Source organism: Salmo salar, chromosome 11 (assembly GCF_965601325.2).
Source record: "Salmo salar chromosome 11, fSalSal1, whole genome shotgun sequence".
NCBI classification, from domain to species: domain Eukaryota; kingdom Metazoa; phylum Chordata; class Actinopteri; order Salmoniformes; family Salmonidae; genus Salmo; species Salmo salar.
In genome coordinates this window covers 10929893-10945377 of record NC_138301.1, presented here as the reverse complement: position 1 = coordinate 10945377, position 15485 = coordinate 10929893, and the positions used below count along the sequence as shown (strand labels likewise).

Sequence of the window (15485 nt, the reverse complement as noted above, 5' to 3'; positions counted from 1 at the left end):
GAAACATTGATTCAAAAGTCAAGTTACACCCTGAACCACAATAGGCGATTAGTTTCACAGAAGTACATTGGCTGTTTCTGTCAAGTGCAAAATGGTCCTTTTGACACTCCATTGGAAGTACTCGCAGGTAACAGCCCAAATATGGTGGCAAAATGCCCCTTTCATAATATTTGTAAATGGTAACATCTGAAATATAATGCGGCGATGTCTTTGCCACAGCTTGTTAATTATTTCCATCTAGCCAAAGGCAACTGTATTAATGAAAAAAGCGTTTTTTATTCTTTCATGGTACAATAAACCAAAACCTGTCTCCAGTCCCGGCCTCACACCAAACAACTTCCGAAGCACCAAAGAGTGAGAAGTGGCAATTAGTGTTAATGTTGCACACTAATGGGGACTATTATGGCTGCACAAATAGTACAGATTGGTTCATGTTTTGGATACAACTGGAGAGTATCACACACTTCCCCTGAAGAGCCTTAGGCATAGTACTGCAGGTTGGCCTTCTTCTTAGCTTGTACTTCCAAGATGCCTTCCATGTAGTCCTCATGATTGAGCTCCGTTGCCCCCCTGCGAAGGGCGATCATACCCTGGAAGAAGGAAAGAAAGTAAAATCCTTGTTTGTTCTTGTCGTTCCTACATATATTGATATTTTAAGAAAAAAGGGCAAATTAAGTTTTACAATCAAAACCGTGACTAACAGTATTTCACCAGGGAAAAGGAAACAACGTAACTGTAGTTAATAGGGCTGGTTTGTTCCTTCACAAATTTGTGCATGTTTAGTGAGAGAGGTATGACTCACCGCCTCCACACACACTGCTTTGCACTGGGCGCCATTGAAGTCATCAGTGCACCTGGCCAGCTCCTCATAGTTGACATCAGGGCTGTGGGAACAATACAGATTCTGAATAATACATGAGGAACCAGTGTATAACTTTGAGCTCAGCAGTACATTTAATCATAACATGCATATCAATTTGGCTAATGTAGGATGAAGCATTGTGGATTGGTCCGAACCTGACGTTCATCTTGCGTGAGTGAATCTGCATGATGCGGGCTCGTGCTTCCTCATTGGGCATTGGGAACTCAATCTTACGGTCCAGACGTCCAGAACGCAGCAGTGCGGGGTCTAGGATATCCACCCTGTTAGTGGCAGCGATAACCTGGCAGAAGAGGATCGGAAAGTCAAGGTGTCAGCGTACAATATAGTAGTCTGGCTAACACCTAACTCAAAGTCCTCCTGACCTCAGTTTGGAAAGACTTTTGATGTTGTCGATAATGAAGGGGGCTGTGCTTTTACTGATCATTTCTCCTCCGTGTCTTTCTCATTCAAACACCCACACACAACCCCCGATCACCACCCCCTTCCATTTCAACTGTTGGATTTTCAAATCCAAACAATGAGAGGTCTCAACCTCCCAGGAAAAATAAAACATTTGACCGTGTTTAAAATAACTGATCTCAGTCCTCTTTAAAGGGAACTCTGTGGTAAAAGCAAAAATAAAATGTTTATTCACACTGCCCTTGCTTTTGAATGAGGACTCAACTCTTTTGCCAGTTCACTTCACCTACTTTGTGGTCCCAAATCCTTTTTGCATTCACATTGCTATGTTTAGAAAGGAACCAAAGACCCAACTTTGACTCAATGCACTCTGGGTTTTCACAAAGTGCAGGACCAGCCATTCCAACAGAAAGTGTTATCGTACAGCTAGATATACTACCTACTCACAATTGAGGCTAAATTGGATTTAGTTAGATATTAACTTATCAATATTATTGGTAACATAATAAATTGAAGAATAATAACTAAAGACTAAATAACGCTGTAATTGAAAATTATACACCCAATGTTGGCTACTGCCCCTTTATTAACTAGCACTGACTTTGTACCCTGTTGTCTTCTCACTATTCAAACCCCACAATCGAATAAACAGCTTATGAAAGATAGTTCTATGCCGGTGCCATGTTCCCAACATCGACTTCTTTACACTTGTCAAATAGGCTACTACTGCTGTACAGGCGTACAGGACGCCGGCTAATTCGTTCATTTTCGATCCGAATATTCGAAATGAAGATACTCGTTTTAATCGAAACAATATAATGCTTAACTCTGGTAGGCATAAAACATTCTTTCTCACCTCAAGTTCAACTGTCGGAGACAGTTGGAGTGCCAGTGCGCACTGCCTTCATAGGCCTGCGGTAGCTAAGGTTAATAATAACCATACCACATAAAAGCTGATTATCTTTATTATGGTACTAAAAGTAAGTCAAGTCATTGTTTATAGGGAAAATACAAAACAGGTTACTATAATGCGCCATTAAATTACGTTTTGCATCTTGCCCTCTGATTAATCCTTTTCATGGTTTGAGTGCGAACAGCATAGTAGGCCTAACGGTAATGCTATTATATTGCGGCATACATTACAGCTGGAATTTAATTTGGCTAATGAAAATGGCTCAACAGAATGAAATCGTCAAAAAAGTTAAACAGGCACGGCCTATATTGCAGCTATTACCAACAAAGGCGATTACCTACCGTCGACCTACCAAACGACAGCAATAGGCTAATTGTATTTATTTTACAACAAACGTATAATAATAATTAATGACTAAACAATTAAGAATAAATTCAAAAATAAATCAACTAAAAAGGTATAAAATTGTATCAAACTTGAATAGTGAGTTGCACACAGTCCATTTGGCCGCGCCAACGTTCTTCTCATCTTTGTCCACAACAACATTAAAACTTGTCCCTGAGGACATTCCCCTTGTCAGCTTCTTTTCACTATACTCTTTCTCCTCTCATTTTACTTCAATGAAAAATAACTCCATCTTCGCAATCAACAGTAGCCTAGTCCAAGGCTGCTTTTACTCTCCTCAGAGGTGAGCAGCTGGAACCAGTTTCAGCTGGACATAAGCTATACGTTTTATTGAGTTGCAATTGGCTGACATAACAAGCTCATGCAGTTCTCATCACACAAACAATAAATTAAAGGACAGGTCTAATCGCGTCCAGTCGGTAAATACATTTTACCCAAGACAAAAGTCAGAATTTAGGACACAGACCCGCTCTGGGTTTCAGGTCTGTTAGAATTTTGGATCTGTTGGACCTGGGAAGACCTTTAGTCTAAAGATCACATATTGCAAACAAATAATCTGAACATCGTGTCAGTATAAAACTCCAGACATTTTGTAATGTCTGTGCATCCATGACAATCGCTAATCAATATCCAAAAACAGAACACGTCATCATCTCACTTTTGTGGCACCAATGTGAGGGGTTATGGCAGGGGAAATGGTGCTTTGTGTTCACATTTCCCTAAAAATGCAAACTGAAGTCAGACCGCCTCTCGAGATGGTCTTGGTTCGGTTCGCTTTGGGGGCTCTTTTGAGGGGTCTGAGTTCCTTTGGAGTGTTCACACTGAACACAAAAAAATTCAGCGAAGAGAACCAATCAATAACGCATTTACAACGGCCAATCCAGACCAGTGCGTCACAGCTCTCCCTGCGCTCTGAGTCACCGGAGTCGCATCAGCCAGGCCAACAATATAGGGCCTTCCTCATAGCATTGTGAAACAGACACTTCTCCTTATGTACCAGGTATCTTAGGTACCTCAAAAGAATGGAAAGAACTGAGTAATACCTTAACTTGCATGTTGGGCTGGAACCCATCCAGCTGGTTGAGGAGCTCAAGCATAGTTCTCTGTACCTCCCTGTCACCTGCTTTCTCACTGTCAAACCTGGAGAAATCAAATGGATCAGAGGCTTGTGTCCATGCTATTAAACAGCTATGGAAAGCAACTGTGAACTTCTCGTCAGTAGCTGGTTTACAGTATAGGACTCGTACAGTTTAACTGCACCACTCACCGTTTGGTTCCAATGGCGTCCAGCTCGTCTATGAAGATGATAGAGGGGGCCTTCTCCTTGGCCAGGGCAAAGGCATCTCGGACCAGCTTGGCACCATCACCAATGAACATCTGGACCAGCTGTGGGCCAGCCAACTTGAGGAATGTGGCCTGTAGTAGGATGAAAGGTACAGTTGAAGTCAGAAGTTTACATAAACTTAGGTTGGTGTCATTAAAACTCGTTTTTCAACCACTCCACAAATTTCTTGTTAACAAACTATCATTTTGGAAAGTCGGTTAGGACATCTACTTTGTGCATGACACAAGTGATTTTTCCAACAATTGTTTACAGACAGATTATTTCACTTATAATTCACTGTATCACAATTCCAGTGGGTCAGAAGTTTACATACACTAAGTTGACTGTGCCTTTAAACAGCTTGGAAAATTACCGAAAATGATGTCATGGCTTTAGAAGCTTCTGATAGGCTAATTGACATAATTTGAGTCAATTGGAGGTGTACCTGTGAATGTATTTCAAGGCCTACCTTCAAACTCAGTACCTCTTTGCTTGACATCATGAGAAAATCAAAATAAATCAGCCAAGACCTCAGAAAACAATTGTAGACCTCCACAAGTCTAGTTCATCCTTGGGAGCAATTTCCAAATGCCTGAAGGTACCACATTCATCTGTACAAACTATTGGGACTACATTCATCTACCACATTCATCTGTACATACTATTGGGACTACATTCAAATTCATCTGTACAAACTTGGGCCCACGCCACCCTCATACCACTCAGGAAGAAGACGCGTTCTGTCTCCTAGAGGTGAACGTACTTTGGTGCGAATAGTGCATATCAATCCCAGAACAGCAAAGGACCTTGTGAAGATGCTGGAGGAAACAGGTACAAAAGTATCTATGTCCACAGTAAAACCAGTCCTATATCGACACAACCTGAAAGGCCACTCAGCAAGGAAGAAGCCACTGCTCCAAAACCGCCATAAAAAAGCCAGACTACGGTTTGCAACTGTACATGGGGACAAAGATCGTACTTTTTTGAGAAATGTCCTCTGGTCTGATGAAACAAAAATAGAACTGTTTGGCCATAATGACCATCCTTATGTTTGGAGGAAAAAGGGGGAGGTTTGCAAGCCGAAGAACACCATCCCAACCGTGAAACAAGGGGGTGGCAGCATCATGTTGTTGGGGTGCTTTGCTGCAGGCGGGACTGGTGCACTTCCCAAAATAGATGGCGTCATGAGGAAGGACAATTATGTGGATATATTGAAGCAACAGCTCAAGACATCAGTCAGGAAGTTAACGCTTGGTCGCAAATGGGTCTTCCAAATGGACAATGACCCCAAGCATACTTCCAAAGTTGTGGCAAAATGGCTTAAGGACAAGAAAGTCAAGGTATTGGGGTGGCTATCACAAAGCCCTGACCTCAATCCTATAGAACATTTGTGGGCAGAACTGAAAAAGCGTGTGCGAGCAAGGAGGCCTACAAGCCTGACTCAGTTACACCCACTCTGTCAGGAGGAATGGGCCAAAATTCAGCAAACTTATTGTGGGAAGCTTGTGGAAGGCTACCCGAAACATTTGACCCAAGTTAAACAATTTAAAGGCAATGCTACAAAATACTAATTCAGTGTCTGTAAACTTCTGACCCACTGGGAATGTGATGAAAGAAATAAAAGCTGAAATAAATCATTCTCGCTACTATTATTCTGACATTTAACATTCTTAAAATAAAGTTTACTAGGATTAAATGTCAGGAATTGTGAAAAACTGAGTTTAAATGTATTTGGCTAAGGTGTATATAAACTTCAGACTTCAACTGTAAATAAATCAAACTCTGCCTGTCTACACAATTTTACCTAAAGCCGAAAAGGAGTTGACACTCCCGCACTAACAAATAACCCCTTGCTAAAAAGCAAGCCAGAAGGTCAGTGTTTTGTTTTACCTTGGTCTGGGCAGCACAGGCCCTAGCCAGTAGGGTTTTCCCTGTTCCTGGGGGGCCATACATCAAAACCCCCTTAGGTGGCTGAATACCCAGGTTGTCAAACTTCTCCTTGTGGTTCATGGGCAGAACGATTGCTTCCACCAGCTGAAAGTCAAAAGAATAGCATCACGTTACTAAAACTGCAATTACATTCACATATGAGTGTCTAAAGAGATAAGATACAAATGATAATATCGGACCTCCTGGATCTGTTTGTCTAATCCCCCAATGTCACTGTACTGTTCAGTGGGGCGCTCGTCCACCTCCATGGCTTTGACTCTGGAGTCGTACTCCGTGGGCAGGGTTTCCAGGATCAGGTATGAGTCCTTGTTTACCCCCTGGTCATCACCACAGGGAAAGAGAAAAATAAAATGCGACACTCAAGCATAACCAAAAAATAAATCCATAGCTTGTTGAGCAGAGGGAGCTGCTATTCAAGGACACTCAAGTGAAGATAAAGGGGCTCACCACGAGGTCTCCCGGCTTCAGTTTCTCTGCATCCACCAAGCCAATGACCGGGAGGAAGTAGGTCTGCAAGAGCACAAAAAGGGGAAACCGCTGTCAACTACAACTGCTCAATAACTCCTATTAATAACTGTTTTAATTTACTAAGTATAACACAGGAAAGGTACTGATCAAAATGCAGTTGAACTTGTAAGTAGACCGGACCAGTATTTCCTCTGGGAAAATGTCGCAGAGGGGCTGATTTATTTCATTTTGGTGAATAAAAAAAAAAAAAATGTTGTCCAAAATGAATGCAAATAAAATTATGTTGACACCATCTAAAATATAATTTCAACCTCCAGAAATTAGGAAAATATATTGGTAAAATGATTTGTTACAATTATTTTTACATATTGCTAATAGCATATTATCAGGTAAGCTATTAGCAATAAGCATTATTGCCTGTAGCCCAACTGATGAAGCATAGTGGCTATAAATAAATAGGCTGAAGCATGGGGTTTCCTATCTGCATTTACCCTATTGGGCTAATCATTAGTAGAGTCCTGCATCGGGTCGGATTCCCACATTCTTTCAACCTGTGGGTCGGCTTACGGTTCAGAACAATTACATGATGGTCGGAAACATTTTAAATCGAGATAATACACATTTTAAAAACCCAGAAGTTTGTTGTGTTGCGAATTCCATTCTGTGAGCGGCGAGACAGACATAAGGCTACCAGCCACGCACGCATTGAGAGTGTGGAGCCGGGAACTGTCCCTTATTTGTGTGGCACAAAAAAAGGTTCAAATTGGTCGACGTGCAGAGCTTATGTTCTCTCTCTCCCCAAGTGATAATACGAAACTTTGCCAAGTTTACTTTCCCTGGATAGCCTAGCTCACGCAAAATTGGTTAACATAGGCCTAAGTGGAGAAATAAAAATAGTGGTTACGATAAGGGAACAGGCTACAAAAATATAGTGGAAACCGGTGCTGCACGAGTGAAATCCCCAGTTTGGAAGGACAACACAGAAGATGGATACAAAGCCTGCAAGCAAGTAGGCCTGTTCGATTTAGATAATTCAGTTCATTATGGACGGCAGGTAGCCTAGTGGTTAGAGCGTTGGACTAGTAACCGAAAGGTTGCAAGATCGAATCCCCGAGCTGACATGGTAAAAATCTGTTGTTCTGCCCGAACGAGGCAGCTAACCCACTGTTCCTAGGCCATCATTGAAAATAAGAATTTGTTCTTACCTGACTAGTAAAATAAAAAAAATAAGAATAAAATGATTACATTAATTCAGGCATTAGTTCACTAGACTATAAGCAGGCCATATAAAGTGTAAACCGGTGCGGCTGGTAAAAGTTTGAGTAGCCTATTAAATAAATATAGCCTATATTCAATTTTGGGACTGGTAACTTGAATGCGCCTCAAGAGGATTATTAATCTCACAGAGAACACAAAACAAGCCGACTAAGTAAATAGATATTCTATTATGGGGTTGTCAGACATTTCTATTAATTACTCGTTTTGTTTGCAGAGGAAAAGTAAATGTGGACTGTTCCATCATCTTCAAAGTGCATCTTGGAATAAATATGTTTTCATGTTCCATATTTTGTTGGCCTGGCGGCAATGATTTTGCCGTGGCGCAACGCCACAGCTAAATGACTGCTGCAGAAAACACTGGATTGGACATATTCCTAGTTGCTACTTACCTGTCTTGTAGATGTTTTGATGACAGCACATTTGCCCTTCCTCTGGGAATCTAGATCAATATTTGCTCCATCCTCCTCCTGGTCATTTGGGTCCACATCCAGAAGCTGCAAGACAGTTTTAAGACATCTCAAACCTAACCTGTGATGATCCAGACACTGTTGTATGGTCATAAACACCCATCACAAAAGTGAGTTTCACAAGAATTGAGCTTTTGAATCTAAACTGTTCAATACAATAAAGCATTAATGTGACATTGTGACAGTGTACATATTTCTTCATGCTCCTACCTCGATGACATTGGAGACCAGGTATGGCAGGGTCTTGTTCACTTTGATCTTCTCTGTGTTTTCTTTAATTTTGTCCTTCATGGCCTGCAGCTCATGGGTTACCCTCAATACCTCACTCTTCATGATCTACAACATAAAGAGTCCAAATGAATGTATAGACCTAGGCACAACTTATTCCTACTTTTCATATCGTCATTTCATAAACGGAAGGGTAAAGTATATGGTGGAGACATAACAGATAAGAAGCTGAAAAAAATAAAGAATAGTGAGGGCCATCTGATACACCAATAACAGCTCAAATGAGTAGTTAGCTATCTAACGTTACCTTTATTTCACTGTCAAGAAGACGTGTCCGCTGAACGATCTCTTCAGGGGACATTTTGAGGACTTCTTCGCCGATCCCATCCTATTGTTGACAAACAAAATTGTAATGTTGATACAACGTAGCTATCTAGCTACTACCGTTAACGGTAACGTTATACAGTAATCACGATACCTAGCTATAAGCAAACTATCCAAACTAGCTAGCGGCTAATTAAACAAGCAAAATAGCCAGGCTAACGTTAGCTAACAACTTTGCAGATAGGTTTACGAATCTCAGTGTGTGTGTGTGTGTAGCGTTAGTTACTAGCTAACAAAGTTAAGTGACCGAAAGTTGATAACTAGCTAACTACATTACCATGCTAAATACCAAACAAAACATGCGTTTTATGTGACCAACCTAACGTTAAGAAAAGTTTCCTGTGTCACTCTCACATCAATTTAACAGGCTAGCTAACGTTAGCTTGTACCTATGCTAAATGATAAAAGGATAAGCTCTTTCGTTTATTGAATACATGTTAACTTCGTCATTACGATCATATTCAAATAATAGATGTTTTAATCAAAATAAATTCATGAACACATTCAAATCAGTTAATTCAAGGAACAAACCTCCACCTCATCCCAAACTGATCTGTCATTCAGCGACGCCATCTTTTCGCTTGTCTTCTTCTTGGTAGGCGCTTCTACTTCTTCTTTCTTTGAGGTTTATCGGCAGACTACAACCGATAAGGTGTTTTGCCGCCACCTACTGTACGGGTAGTGACTGAGATACTTCCCCTTTCCTGCAATGGAAAAAAATGTAACACATCATATACAATAGAACAATAAAATACATGTAAAAAATCATCCCACTCCTTCAGTCATAGTCCACATCACAGCCCTACACAGGCTTAAGGGCCTGAGAAGACAAAACATTCCTTGACAGGATTCAGGTTAACATTTAGAAGGCCGCAGGGCCAGATGGACTACCAGGACTCCTACTCAGAGTCCCCGTGCCCAAGAACACCAAGTTAACCTGCCTAAATGACTATTACCTCATAGCACTCACATCTATAACCATGAAATGCTTTGAAAGCCTGGTCATGGCTCACACCAACACCATCATCCTGTCTGGGATGATGGTGTTGATATGAGCCCTGGATTCACTACAATTAGCATACCGCCCCAATCGATCCACAGACGACGCAAACTCTATTGTACTACACACTTCCCTCACCCACCTGGACAAAAGGAATACTTACTGTATGTGAGTATGCTGTTCTTTGGCTACAGGTCAACATTCAACACCATAGTCCCGTTCAAGCTCATCACCAAGCTCAGGACCCTGAGACTGAACACCTCCCTCTCTAACTGGATCCTGGACTTCCTGAGGGGTTGCCCCCAGGAGGTGAGGGTAGGCAAGAACACATCTGCCATGCTGACCATCAACACAGGTGTGTGTGCTTAGTACCCTCCTGTACTCCCTGTTCACCCACGACTGTGTGGCTACGCACGACTCCAACACCATCATACATTTTTGTTGATGACACCACGGTGGTAGGACTGATCACCGACGGCGATGAGGTGTAACCGGTGTGAAATGGCTAGCTAGTTAGCGGTGAGCGGTAGTGGCATTTCAAACAGTGATGTCACTCGCTCTGAGACCTTGAAGTAATTGTTTCCCTTGCTCTGCAAAGGCAGGGGCTTTTGTGGAGTGATAGGTAACGATGCTTCGAGGGTGACTATTGTCAATGTGTGCAGAGGGTCCCTGGTTCAAGCCCAGGTAGGGGCGAGGAGAGGGCCGGAAGTAACACTATTACAGAGGCAGCCTATAGGGAGGTAGGTCAGAGACCTGGCTGTGTGGTGCCAGAACAACAACGTCAGCAAGACAAAGGAAGTGATCGTGGACTACAGGAAACAGAGGGGCAAGCACGACCCCATCCACATCGATGGGGCTGTAGTGTAGGTGGTCGAGAGCTTCAAGTTCCTCTGCGTCCCCATCACTAAGAAATGAACATGGTCCACACAGTTGTGAAGACGGCATGACAGCACCTCTTCCCCCCTCAGGAGGGTGAAAAGATTTGGCATGGGCCCTCAGATCCTTAAAAAAGTTCTACAGCTACACCATTGAAAGCATCTGAACTGGTTGCATCAATGCTTGGTACGGCAACTACAAGGCACCCGACCTCAAGGCGCAACAGAGGGTGGTGAGTACGGCCCAGTACATCACTGCATTGTCCCTTTTTTGCACTGACTCTATGAAAACACTGGATTCTACTCGCACACTCACACATACTTACACTGAAACCCAACTCACACATACACTTTTTTGCACCAACTATCCCGCACTGACTATATGTGCACAATAGACTCTACCCACTCACTCACACATACCTGTGCTTAGACTGACACCCCAACACACTCACATACTGCATACGCTCACACACACATAACACGCGCAAACATTACTGACGCCACACACACACACTCACTCACTCACTCACTCACTACACACAGTATGCTGCTGCTACTGTCTATTATCTGTCCTGTTGCCTAGTAACCAGATGTACCTACAGTGGCAAGGAAAATTATGTTAACCCTTTGGAATTACCTGGATTTCGGCATTAATTGGTCATCAAATTTGATCTGATCTTCATCTAAGTCACAACAATAGACAAACATAGTGTGCTTAAACTAATACCACACAAATTATTGTATTTTTCTCGTCTATATTGAATACATCATTTAAACATTCACAATGTAGGTTGGAAAAAGTATGTGAACCCTGTAAGGGATTTCTGCCCTAAGTTCCTACAAGAGACCACAGGAAACTTATTTGATCAGAGGTTAGTTTGTTTAATAAGGATTGCAAGCCGGATTGCAAGCCGGAGTATACACTTACAGTCATTTGCAAGTAACACACTCAGTTCAAAACATGGTGTTTCCCCTTTTTATCCCCTACTGAGGTTCACCCCTCCCAGGTTGATGTCCCTTAACTTTAATACCATATAAGCTCAAAATTAATAGTTTCTAATACAAAGCTGTTAGTTGTTGCAGTTAGTTTAAAATATGTTAGAGTTAGTTTCCCAATCCTTCTTCCTCCTATTGCTATCATTTGCTAGCAGAAGTAAGACTGGAACATAGTATCAACAGGTAGCCTAGTGGTTAGAGCATCAGGCCAATAACCGAAAGATTGCGAGATCGAATTCCGAGCTGACAAGGTAAAAATCTGTTGTTCTACTCCTGAACAAGGCAGTTAACCTGCTGTTCTTAGGCCATCATTGTAAATAAGAATTTGTTCTTAACTGACTTGCCTAGTTAAAATGAACTGGAAGTATAGTTTTAACAAACAGGCATATTACTTTTGTACAGTTGACCTCTTCATGTACTTACAAAGTGTCTACCACTGATTCTTAATCTCAATCTCAAGCTTAAGCAAAACATGAATCATTGTACTTTTGTAATTACAGGTGTTCGTATAATGTACAGATATTAAAATGTATGACTTCTCCAAAAGCTAATTGGAGTAAGGAATCAGCTAACCTGGAGTCCAATCAATGAGACGAGATTGGTTGACTTGACAAACTGGCAACAGACAAACAGAGAACACAGGTATAAATACACAGGTTGATAATGAGGGAGATGGGCGACACCTGGAGGGGGGTGGAGACCCCTAGCCTAGGGGATCACATACTTTTTACAACCTTCACTGTGAACGTTTAAATTATGTTTTCAATATAGACAAGAAATATACAATAATTTGTGTGTTACTAGTTTAAGCACACTATGTTTGTCTATTGTTGTGAATTAGATGAAGATCAGATCTGTCACAACCTGATCTTTCACCTGTCTGTGATTGTCGCCCATCTCCCTCATTATCAACCTGTGTATTTATACCTGTGTTCTCTGTTTGTCTGTTGCCAGTTTGTCAAGTCAACCCGCGTTTTTTTCTCAGCTCCTGCTTTTCCCAGTCTCTCTTTTTCTCACCCTCCTGATTTTGACCCCTGCCTGTCCTGACTCTGAGCCTGACCCTGAGCCTGCCTGCTGACATGTACCTTTGCCCCACCTCTGGATTATTGACCTCTGCCTACCCTGAGCCTGCCTGCCATCCGGTACAGTTGCCCCACCTCTGGTTTACTGACCCCTGCCTGTCTTGACCTGTCTATTGCCTGCCCCTGTTGGATTATTAAACCATTGTTAATTACGTGTCTGCATCTGGGTCTTACCTTCATACCTGATAAGATCAAATTTGATGACCAATTTATGTAGAAATCCGGGTAATTCCAAAGGGTTCACATACTTTTTCTTGCCACTGTATATACTTCTATTGTATGCCATATAACAGGAACCTATAACTCAGGGGGTGGACAGAATCACCGTCGATCAAGCAAATAAGAATCTAGTGTTTGACAAGATGACTATGTACATAAAATAACAAAATGTATGTACATTTTTACAAGGCTTACCTCAACACCGGAAGATCAGGGTCTTCTTCTGAACTTATTGAAAACTGACTTCAGTGATGATAGCCTGTTCCCATATTCCACTGAAACCACTCTTCTGTCTCAGGACCTTTTTGTCCAGGCTTGGAGGTGTGTCTCACTAGTGCTCTGTGAATCCCCCTGCTCCAGATATAGATCTCCCTGTCCCCCAGCCCCTCCCACTCCCCTGCTCTCCTCTTCTCGGACCACCACAGAGAAGCTTTGTGAGACCTGCAAACAGACCTCATTCTCCCTGTCCCTCATTCTCCCTGTCCCACATTACACACTAACTGTGCACAAATATAACAAAATACACACAATGTATACATACCAAGACTCTCCTTTGCACACTGTCTGAACAATGCCAGTCACTTGGGAGCCTAAAATACAAGAGGTGCAAACATTAAACGGTCTGTTAAGAGATGCTCACCTGGGCAAATACATACATAAAATGTGGGGCACATACAATATAAGCCTATGCTGTTGTCATGATGATACTCAGGGGAGTACTACCATTTAGACTTTCTGGGGAAAAGTTATTCATGTTATCTCCAAGGTCAGGATGGCTGTGTATCCTGTTTCAGACTAGTGATTTACTATGCCAGAATATTTTGGGGCATTTTGATAAAGAAATTGATCCAATAAGTGCTTCAGCACAAATTAAATACATTTTAATTACAGGTTAATAACACTAGGTTAACACAAATCCTACTATTGTCCATATGGACATATAAGTAATTGTGTCATACTGTACAGCCTTCAGTTGTTCCCATTTGGTCATGCCCTGGAAATGAACAGTTAATTCCTGTAGTAATGTGTCTCTACGGGCTTGGTCAGCATCATGATTTGACCCGAAGGGTTACAATTAGATTTGCTTGTTGTGATGGCACACATCTGTTGCCAGAGCATCCCACATTCTTTTCATTTAACAGTAAATCGCACAAACATTGAGGCCTCTTACACAACACTGGGCCCTATGTCTGTGGTCTGGAGAGTGAAAAGGCAACATCACTAGACGATGAATACCTTTGAGTTAAGACTGTGGCATGTCCTTAGCATAACCAATGGGCCAATGGTTTATAGGATGTCACTGTGTAAATATTGAAACACCAAATGTGTGAAAGAACAGGTGGCTTCAACTTGTGCCCAGAACGGTTTATCTCAGCAGCTCTTTCTGAAACATTGTGATTTAGGCCTATTCTGGCAAATTAGGTTGCTCAGAATGATATATAGCATTAAGAAGGAATATTTCAAATCTCAGGTCCGAGTTTTGAAAAATCACATTTGACAAATTCTACTTGACACAGGCCAAGGGCCATAATGCATTTTCTTTCTGTGCTCTGTATCAAGGGTAACTTTATTAAGGCTACTTTATTAATGACTATTCTTCATGCTATTTATCAAAGTCAGGCATCAAGACACCAAGTATTAGCTGTTTGATAGTGCCTACTCAAACCATACTAACTTGTAACCTCCTAAACTATCTAAAGTTCCTACCACTGTGCATCCTTTTTACTGTATTTTCTTTTTTCACTCTGCTTTTTCACTTACTTCCTTTCTTGTTCTCTGCTATTTGGCTCATCCAGCTGTCTAAACAGGATGACATTTATGAAGGGCACAGGGTTGAACGGTAGTGTACGGGAATATGGGCTAAGGCATCTCTCTACTAGGTTTTAAATAAGCCATGGATGTTGTCATAGTTGAGAACCTTGGATTAGGCTGCAGTGTTGATGAGGAAAGCCAACTCCTCTGTGACAAACTCCCCCACAACAGAACGTATCAGTATGAGTGTAAAAGGAAATGGGAAAATAAAGATGAATTGATTACATGCACTAATTTCGAACAGTAGGTCTTCGAGGGGGGACAAAATGGCGCCGTAGAGAGAACACTGTTTCAGCGAGCTCCCATGGCATTCAGAAATGTATATTTTTACATTAATCTCCTAGCTTGAAAAAGTGATAGAATTGGCTAAATAAGTTATCCTACAATGAGTCTTGACGGCTATTTCTCAAAAATTCCCGACAACATGCCCAGCAGAACTACTAAGAACTCGACCAAAACCACCATCCCTGTAGATGTGCAGGAGGAGCTAGCTAACACCATTGCGGATCCAGGCACAATGGACCTGGTGAGTCAAAAGATGACAGATAACATTACTAAAGTGATCGATGTTAAGATAGGAACGGTCTTGGAAGCAATAGCAGGCCATTAAGCTGAACTACAAAGGGTTGTCAAGCGTGTGGATGAGGCGGAAGGAAGAATTGCTACTCTGGAAACATCAACTACATCAATGGACACTAAGATAAAGGCACTTGAGAAACAGGTGCGCGAAATGGCGGAGCACATTGACGACTTGGATAATCAAGGACGCAGATGCAATATTCGTGTTGTGGGACTCCCGGAA

General features: G+C 41.8%; 1 protein-coding gene across 2 annotated transcripts; it reads right to left on the bottom strand.

Moving 5' to 3' along the window:
• Positions 1-256: 256 nt before the first annotated feature.
• LOC106561966 (26S proteasome regulatory subunit 6A-B) lies at positions 257-9360 on the bottom strand. 2 transcript variants are annotated; one of them, XM_014126458.3, is made up of 12 exons: positions 9231-9360; positions 8623-8703; positions 8298-8423; positions 8010-8114; positions 6322-6384; positions 6054-6191; positions 5815-5958; positions 3868-4016; positions 3644-3740; positions 1018-1163; positions 803-884; positions 257-590 (listed from the first exon to the last, which is right to left on the bottom strand). In XM_014126458.3, exons 1-12 carry the CDS (start codon positions 9270-9272, stop codon positions 480-482), a joined length of 1284 nt encoding a protein of 427 aa, XP_013981933.1. In that variant the 5' UTR covers positions 9273-9360; the 3' UTR covers positions 257-479. The 2 variants fall into 2 exon arrangements, with proteins under 2 accessions (XP_013981933.1, XP_013981934.1); XM_014126459.3 differs by having other exon boundaries at positions 9237-9343.
• Positions 9361-15485: the final 6125 nt, after the last annotated feature.